The following is a 9,654-nucleotide window of genomic DNA, read 5'->3' as shown; positions in this document are numbered from 1 at the left end:
CTTTGTCTACTTTTTATGTACTTCTCAGAAATATACTTAAAATGACATTTAAGTATACTTGACTTATACTTAGAAAAAGTCTAAATATATTTGAGCTATACTTGTGTTCCTAGAATCCGTGTTTTCATTGTTATACTGTACAGGGGCGCTAGTACACATCTTCTGTACAGAATTTCCAAAAAACACAAGTGAAGAAGAAACCGAAACAACAGATGCTTCCACATGTAATCTAACACCATCATCAGACATAAAACAGCATCAAAACTGTGTAACGTTGATGTAATGTCGACCAATGAAGAGGTAATAATGACTGTCAAGCTTTGGGGTGTTGATCGACTCTATCTACGTTTTGATTTTCGTTCTGAATCCAATTCATAGTCTTTTTTCAGCTTTTTGTTCAACATGTTGTTTATTTCTTTTTTATTATTATTTATGAAACTTACCCACATTCAAGTGTTTAAAAAAAGAATGCATGAAGCTAGAATAAAATGTTTTTGTTTACAAGCAGATACCCTGTTCTTTTGATGTTTTGTATGTTCAGATATACATGTAACAAAATATATACAAAATAATACCTAAATAGGGACTTAGTAGTTTACTTAACGTATGATGTAAAGTTCACTTAAAGAAAACTTACGAGTATACTTGCAGTATAAAACTACTAAACTAGTAGTTTACTAAGACTATACTTCAAAGTGTACTTTTATATACTAGAAAGTGGGCCAATTTAGTCCCAAGGAGTATTGAAATAGTACACTTACAAGTATACTACTAGTACACTTATATTTGTATACTTACTACATAAAGTATACTTAAAAATATACTTGAACTTTACTTAAGTATACTTAATGAAATAAACTTGAAGTATACTACTTTTTGGTAAGGGTCTGTCAGTTTTACTCAGAATAGGTTTCATTTTAAAAGTCAGTTTCTTTCTAGGCATGCTTTGCTACAGAAAAATCTATTGAACATTTCCAGTGTGGCAAGGAAAAAAGATACATTTTAACACACTTTGACATTTTGTGACAGCATAACCCAATAGCAGGGCATTGTGACATTATAAGTTGTCAAAATATGGACATGCAATTGTTTTTTTTTGTTTTTTACTTTTTTTCAGCAAAATTTCATTTTTGAATCACAAAACAAGTCATGTAACAGCAAACATGTCAAATGTAAAAAAGAAAAAAAAATTAATTACACCATTTAAAACATTTGAGAAATTACGCATCATTTATATTTATATTTTATAAGTCCTGGGCACACCGTTTAATATTTTCAGTTGAAATCTGAACATGTGTCAATAATGTGGTTTTTATTATGTTTTGTTTTAGCTTGGATTTGTTTAACCAACAGTTATAGCAAGAATATGATGATTGGTATTTTAATTTGAAGAAAATTTAAGTTGAAATCTGAACATGTGTCAATAATGTGGTTTTTATTATGTTTTGTTTAGCTTGGATTTGTTTAACCAACAGTTATAGCAAGAATATGATGATTGGTATTTTAATTTGAAGAAAATTTAAAAAATCCAATTTTAAGGAATTGTTCACCCAAAAATGAAAATTTGCTGAACATTTACTCACCCTCAGGCCATCCAAGATGTAGATGAGTTTGTTTCTTCTTCAGAACTAATTTGGAGAAATGTAGCATTACATCAATTGCTCATCAATGGATCCTCTGCAGTGAATGGGTGCCGTCAGAATGAGAGTCCAAACAGCTGATAAAAACATCACAATAATCCACAAGTAATCCACATGACTATGTCTATCAATTAACATCTGTTTTTTATATTTGTAAAAAAAAAAAAAAAAAAAAAATCCATCGAGACATTTTTAACTGTTGCTTCCTGCTAAAATACTTCTTAGTCCAGAATTCATAATAACGACTCCATTCCCTATTTTCCTCTCACATCAAAACACACACAAAATCCTCTCACAAAATCGACTGACATATGTTTAGAACTATTTTTGCTGTGCATATTTCTCTTCTGATTCAGACAAGATGACTTTTTCACTGGAGAGAGCAATATTATGGCTAGAAGCCAGGAAGCAATGGTTTGAATTATTGAACACCATAATGATGGATTTGTTGATTGCAAACACGCAGCCTTTTCACTTCACAAGATGTTAATTGATGGACTGGAGTGGTGTGGATTACTTGTGGATTATTGTGACGTTTTTATCAGCTGTTTGGACTCTCATTCTGACGGCACCCATTCACTGCAGAGGATCCATTGGTGAGCAAGTGATGTAATGCTACATTTCTCCAAATCTGTTCTGATGAAGAAACAATCTCAATTACAATCTCAAAAACTATTTGTTTAAAAGGGTTTAAAGACACAACACACTGCTTGAGAAATCGATTTGTGTATTTGGATTTGACTCAAAACTTTATAGTTTCTTAGATACAGGCACTGTGTGACTAGCCCCAGCCTCACTTAAAATGTAAGCCTTATACTTTGACATTCGTGAATTAGGACAATGCGGTTATCAGGGAATGTGTTCTACATCTCGGATAACTCCACCTGGGAATGTTCAGGGATGACTAGTGGGGGTTCATGTGAAGGCGGGATATGTGAGGGATGAACAGATTGCGGTATGGCCTGAAGACATGGCAGGATCATAGTTTCTTCAGTTCAATGTGTGTGTTTGTTAACATTCTTGTAGCTTGTACACATAAAGCATACTAGTGAAGATCAGAAATGTATACACACATCCAGAAGCGTCATGCTCATTCAATCCGCCCCCTCAGATTTCTGAGACTTGCAACTTCCAAATGAGTCTTTGATAATCAGTTGCATGATTACAGTGGGTGAAAGAATGTTTGACTGAAACGTTCAGATTGCACAGATCATCATCAGTTGAATCACATCTTATGTATATAATTTGCTGTAATCTGAGAGTGCATATTTGTATCTAAAGGGAGCATATTTCTACCTTAACGGTACATATCGGTACCTAAAAATTGACATATTAGTACCTAAAAGGAACAAAAAAAGTACCTTTTGAAAAGGTACCGCCCTAGTGACAGCTATTGTACCTTTTTTCTGAGAGTGTATAAATATACAAACATACCCACGCTACTGTTTAATGTTTTTGAATAAAGTCTCTTATGCTTATCTAGGCTGCATTTTTGATGAAATATACAGTAAATAAAAAAATAGTAGTATTGTGAAATATTATTTCAATTTGAAAAATGTATAATATATTTTAAAACAATTTATTCCAGCGATGACAAAGATGCATTTTCAGCAGCCATTACTTCAGTCTACAGTGGTATGCTGATTTGATGAAACATTTGTCTTATTATCAATGTTAAAAATGGTTCTTCTTCTTAATATTTTGATGGAATCTGTGATGCATTTTTTTCAGGATTTTTTTTAACGAAAAGAAAGTTGAAAAGAACAGTATTTCTTTGAAATATATATTTTTCAAACATTATAAATGTCTTTTGCTGTTACTTTTGATTAATTTAATATATCCTTGCTGAATAAAAGTGCACATTTCTTGAGATTTAGAACAATATTTCATCTTGCTTTTCCCTTTCCAGGACTCTAGATTTCTAGACTTTTTCTCAGCTATATAACCTTGTTTCTCAAGGCTTTCAGTGTTTTACCTCAGTGGATTGTTTCACACCAAGGACTCACAGCTTTCTGGATTGTGATTGGCTAGACGAAGCAAAACATTGAATCATGGGGAATATTTTTGGCAATCTGCTGAAGAGTCTGATAGGGAAGAAAGAGATGAGAATTCTGATGGTTGGATTAGATGCTGCTGGTAAAACCACCATCCTTTACAAACTGAAGCTGGGAGAGATCGTGACCACCATCCCAACCATTGGTAAAATCCTTCTCTTATTTGATGCTATTGTTATGTTGACTTTGTTACGATACTGTTATACAGGTATCTGTACATCCTTAGGCAGAATTCAAGCTCTGAGACACAATGTCATTTCAAATGAATTAACTAATTCATTAATTAAATATAATTAACTTTTGTGAAACAGCTGGTTGAAGAACATTTCCATTTCAGTTTTTTTTAAATTACAATTCACTAAATTCCTTGTGGGATGAGGCCATTCAAATTAAAATTTACTATTTGAAATTAAATAGAGAAGATTATTCAGTTCTGTATTTTGACTGTTACACTGTAACCTTTAGTTTCCATTTAGCTGAATATTTTAATGCTGCGATTACTGTTGGCAAATATAAATGCTTCCTATAGCAGAAATTGGCAGGTATACAGTATTTGTAGAAGTCTATAAGTTAGGAAGTTATTTTTAAGAAATTAAAATGTTACAATTTCCCTAGTGTCCCTACATATATAGTATCTAGAGCCGTTATATTTTTACAGTTGCTGTGAGATGAATGTACAGTAACTGAATTGTACTGTGATCCTGGGCCACACAGTGTAAGTTTATGATGTTTGTGCTTTAAGGCTTTAACGTGGAGACAGTGGAGTACAAGAACATCAGCTTCACTGTGTGGGATGTGGGTGGTCAGGATAAAATCAGACCACTCTGGAGACACTACTTTCAAAATACACAGGGTGAGTTACACATACACAACTTCTCCCGCTTAAACACAAGCTGTATTGAGTTGTCTGTGTAAATGATTGTAATTTGGCGTGTCTGTGTAGTTTGTGTTGTGTTCAGTGAGCACCACAAACTGCATTTACACTGCTGTGCCTGCAGCGCCACCTTGAAAACATCAGTCAAGCAGGGTTATTATAGTTACCTAAAATTAAAACCATAAAAATATTTATGTTACTTGAATTAAAATAAACATTAACTGAAAGTTAAATATATATATATATTTTTTTATAACTATTATTATTTATATTTTAAAAATGTATTTTATTGCACTAGTTGCCAAGGCAACATTTAGTTTAACTTGATGTATTAATATAACTAAAACTGAAAAAAAGTCATAAAAACTATACAGTCATACTTTATAAAACTAATAAAGATGACAAAAATACATTACTGAAGCATTAATTAAAATGTATGTAAAAATGGAAAATATTAATACACACTATAAGCAATTTTCAGTGATACTAAAACAACACTGGTTAAGATGTCCACATCTTAGTGCAAATTAGCTCAAACACAGTATTCATAAATAAAAAAAATGGATTTGAGACTTTAGTCTTTGCAACTTTACAGATCTTCTGTAAGAGCTTGTAACACTCCAAAGAGAAAGGAAAACTTGAAATCATATGACCCTTTTAAACAAAACATTGCATAGCTGAATACAGTCAGTGTATTCTTTTGTGTTATGTTAATGTTTGTTGCTTGTTGAATAATATTTAGTCTCTATTCTTTATCTTTGCTCATTTTTCTTACCTTAGGTCTTATCTTCGTGGTTGACAGCAACGATCGGGAGAGAGTTAACGAGGCGCGGGAGGAGTTAATGAGGATGCTTGCAGAAGACGAACTGCGTGATGCTGTCCTTCTTGTCTTCGCAAACAAACAGGTACAGCATCTCTCCTTTATATGACATATTCTTGATATATTTTTACAGCTGGAGATTTTAAATTGTGGCAATAACCAATAAAGGAACTTTAAATTAATTTTTTTTTAAATAAAGCATTCCTACTACCTGACTGATGTCACAAAATACATGTCCTCAAATATTTTGATATTTATACTATAGTTCAAAAGATCGACACTTTTATTCAGCATGGATGCATTCAATTGATTAGAAGTGACAGTAAATACTTTTACATTGTTACAAAAAAAAATATTTCAAATGAACTTTCCATTCATCAAAGAATCCTGAAATTCCACAAAAATGAGCAGCATGACTGTTGTCAACATTGTTAACAATAAGGAATATTTTTTCGAGCAGCAAATCCACATATTAGAATGATTTCTGAAGGATCACTGAAGACTGGAGTGATGATGCTGAAAATTCAGCTGTGCATCACAGGAATGCATTACATTTTAAGTATATTAAAACAGAAAACAGTTATTTTAAATTGTAATGACATTTCACAATATTACACAGTTTTAACTGCATTTTTGATCAAATAAATGCAGCCTTAGTAATCATAATAGACTTTTTTTTTTTTTCTACCTCAAACGTTTTAACATTAGTGTATTCATTACTTGCAGAAAATTGTATTTACTCAGAAAACACGGCTGCTTTTGAATGTTCATCAATGGACAGTCCATAATCTATTGTATGTAATTCGGCTGCTAGATTTGTGTATTTGTTTCAGAATAAAAATATCTGGTCCCATAGCAAATACTTAATTTCACAACTCTGTCATTTTATTCCTCCTTGACTCCAGGATCTGCCAAACGCTATGAATGCAGCTGAGATCACAGACAAGCTCGGCCTCCATTCGCTCCGCCATCGCAACTGGTATATACAAGCGACCTGCGCAACCAGTGGCGACGGTCTGTACGAAGGGCTCGACTGGCTCGCCAATCAGCTCAAGAATAAGAAGTGAGGGGCGGGATTTTATTTACGTAGCCGTCTCTCGCTTTGGTAAAGGGGTGGGACTAATTTGGCCTTTATGTTTGGTTTTTCTTTGTTTATTTTTTTTGGTTGTATTCTGGAAAACACAGTATGTGGTTTAAAGAGCCCTCTGTGCTCTGCACACGCATTCACATGCAGATCAACATGCATCTAATTTCCTCTGTTGACTTTTCCATTTCACTGTACGAACAGTATCGGTTTATAGCATCGACGTTTGGCCGATTTCATCGTCTCTCCCTCACTCACTCACTAACATGTTCACAATCAGTGATCAGTGTTGTCCTTGACTGCCATGAAGAAGATTGTCGGGTCTGGGCATGCTCATGTATTATGTAATATGCTTATGTATTTCTCAGTAGATGTGATTATGATGCAGTTTGCCTCCTCACGCACACAATCCACTATCCACAGTCTGCGATCCCGGCGGTTTGTGATTGCGTTAGATACCCTGCTGTGTTTTGCATGGCTGTTTCTCTCTGTGTCGTGTTAAACCTTGTGGTGTAGTAGAGGTTAGATCTGCATGTGTGTGTGTGTTTGGTCACACAGAGCTGGTTGGTGTTGCATGCTGCTTTGTGGCCGTGCTGTACTGGAATGGACGCAGTACAAATGTTCCTTGTCACACATCCCTCATCTAAATTGTGAGTCAAGCTTGGTGCTGTTGGGTAGTCCACCATAATTCGCATTCGAGTGAAGCTGTAAATAAAGCTTTTTCCAATCAAATGCCCCTTTGTTGTAGAATTGACTTGGCTAATTGTTGCTTGGGTAAAACTATTGTTTTGTAAGAATCACTAGCATTGTCTGCATGGCATGCTAGATAGATAGATAGATAGATAGATAGATAGATAGATAGATAGATAGATAGATAGTGAAATGCTGTTTAACACAGTCTTTTGTTAGTTGCTATACTAATTTACCACTGACATGATTAGTCAATTAGTAGATTGTTATGACACTAAACTGTGCTATTTTTGCTTTTGCACTCATATTAGTGAACAGCATAAAAACAGCACAACCAAAGCCTCGGTATGTCAGTGGTCTGTGGCAAACTGCATAATAACTTGTCTACTTCTGTGTTTGTCGCATGTTTCATGCTCATAATGTGTTTTGTGGGTTCAGACTAACATATCACCCCCAACGAATGTGACTTTTGTTGAATTAGTGCACAGATTTTGGCTTTTGATTAGTATGGTTCAGAAATGAGAAAATATATAGATATACTGTATATATATTTATAGTAGGTTGTCTTTTGTGTTTAACACTTCAGGCAAATATCACAGATGCAGCGCTGATGTATAATTCATAGTACTAACATAATCTATATGTGTTACAGACTACAAGGACAAATGGAAAATCAAATTCAATTCTAACCTATTTTACCATACTAGCTAGTGTAAATACAACAAAACTGCTAATCCTGCTTTGCATATGTGTTGGTTATCCATCCTTCACACAAATCTAACACTAAGACAGTCTGTTTGTAATTGTATTTGTTTCTGCACAATAGCACTGTTTTCTAGTTTGCATATTAGCTACACATTTTTGGCATCTTCCCACTTAATACCCAGCACCTTTACACTAAAACCCATTGTCATGACTCTTATGACTGTATGAACATTTTAAAAAGACAAGTCTTTTCAACCTAGGACATGATTTGAATGGAGTCTTATTTTGAGTGCTGTAGCGTGTGGGTGATGCAGGAATGGGAGAGTTACCAAAACAACTGTGCTATTTAGCAAGACACTTAACCTCAAAGTATCCAGTTTGGCTTTGGACACACTCTACAGTAGTATTTCAGCATATAATGCAAACAACGATATGTCTAACAAGGCCATTTCTACACAAGTCTGCGGTGTGAATCGTCCAGTCTGTTAAGTTTTGTGGCCTTATCTTCTTACAAATGTGTGATTTCACAAGGTTATTTATTAACTAAGTTATTGGGTCACTAAGTTGCTTGTTTCGTTTTTGGTTGATCTGGGAACAAAAGGGGTTAAAATAAAATCTCAAATACATAGTTCGCTTGACTTCAGAGCATTTATTCTTTGCATTAAATTGTTTGCGTGCTTATTGAGTAGCTAGGGTTGACTTTTTAGGATGGTTTAAAGTTTGATTTTGTCTTCTTATATATTATATTTTTATTTATGTATTTATTTTGGTGAATGTGTTTTTACCTCTGTGTGCTTATGCATTTTCTTTGTTGATTTTTTACTGTGTTGGGTAAATCATTTTGATGGCTTATACGGTGTCAGTGAACATAATCAATGAAGGAGGAAAACTATTTCTCACTGAATAATTAATAAATGAATAAATAGAACTTAGAAATCATGGATGAAATGTGTAATTATCTGTTACAGTAGATTAAGAAAGATTATTGTTGATTATTATGATGTAGACACCAAAAACGTTCTCTCCCTCTGATCCCTGACTGTACACTCAAATAAAAACAGGAAAATTATTAGCTGTTTCTTCTCTCTTTTGTTCCATTTTACATTTTTTATGCTGCTTTCAAAGCTACTTTTTTTTAAAGTGGACATAAGAATCTTATATAATGACCACGCCTGCTGGCAGATTATAGTGGATAATGTTGAATAAACCTATCCCACCTGGTCTGGAATATGCTTTAGTAAAGCCACCTAATGACTTCATCATATTGTATATTATGTTAAATGTCTTATATTGATCTCTGGTAGGCGCCAGAAATGGATCATGTCTAATCCTAGATTATGTTACAGTTTTAATGGATTGCATTGCAAAGATGGTGTAATTATCTGTTACAGTAGATTAAGAAAGATTATTGTTGATTATTATGATGTAGACACCAAAAACGTTCTCTCCCTCTGATCCCTGACTGTACACTCAAATAAAAACAGGAAAATTATTAGCTGTTTCTTCTCTCTTTTGTTCCATTTTACATTTTTTATGCTGCTTTCAAAGCTACTTTTTTTTAAAGTGGACATAAGAATCTTATATAATGACCACGCCTGCTGGCAGATTATAGTGGATAATGTTGAATAAACCTATCCCACCTGGTCTGGAATATGCTTTAGTAAAGCCACCTAATGACTTCATCATATTGTATATTATGTTAAATGTCTTATATTGATCTCTGATAGGCGCCAGAAATGGATCATGTCTAATCCTAGATTATGTTACAGTTTTAATGGATTGCATTG

The 9,654-nt window shown here is 33.8% G+C and overlaps 1 protein-coding gene across 1 annotated transcript in view; it reads left to right on the top strand.

Annotated features, from left to right (window-relative positions):
- arf3b (ADP-ribosylation factor 3b) overlaps positions 1-8,936 on the top strand; it is an 11,987-nt gene extending 3,051 nt beyond the window's left edge. Inside the window, exons 2-5 of the mRNA XM_016233703.1 lie at positions 3,550-3,839; positions 4,437-4,547; positions 5,349-5,473; positions 6,294-8,936. Of these exons, the coding sequence (XP_016089189.1) occupies positions 3,692-3,839; positions 4,437-4,547; positions 5,349-5,473; positions 6,294-6,455 (546 nt within the window). The 5' untranslated portion in view covers positions 3,550-3,691 and the 3' untranslated portion in view covers positions 6,456-8,936. The remainder of the gene's footprint in view (positions 1-3,549; positions 3,840-4,436; positions 4,548-5,348; positions 5,474-6,293) is intronic.
- The last annotated feature ends 718 nt before the right edge of the window (positions 8,937-9,654 follow it).

The sequence above is a fragment of the Sinocyclocheilus grahami genome, unplaced genomic scaffold (genome assembly GCF_001515645.1).
Source record: "Sinocyclocheilus grahami isolate Dianchi unplaced genomic scaffold, SAMN03320097.WGS_v1.1 scaffold437.1, whole genome shotgun sequence".
NCBI lineage: Eukaryota > Metazoa > Chordata > Actinopteri > Cypriniformes > Cyprinidae > Sinocyclocheilus > Sinocyclocheilus grahami.
Note: the sequence above shows the minus strand (reverse complement) of the source record. Positions and strands in the feature narration are given on the sequence as shown.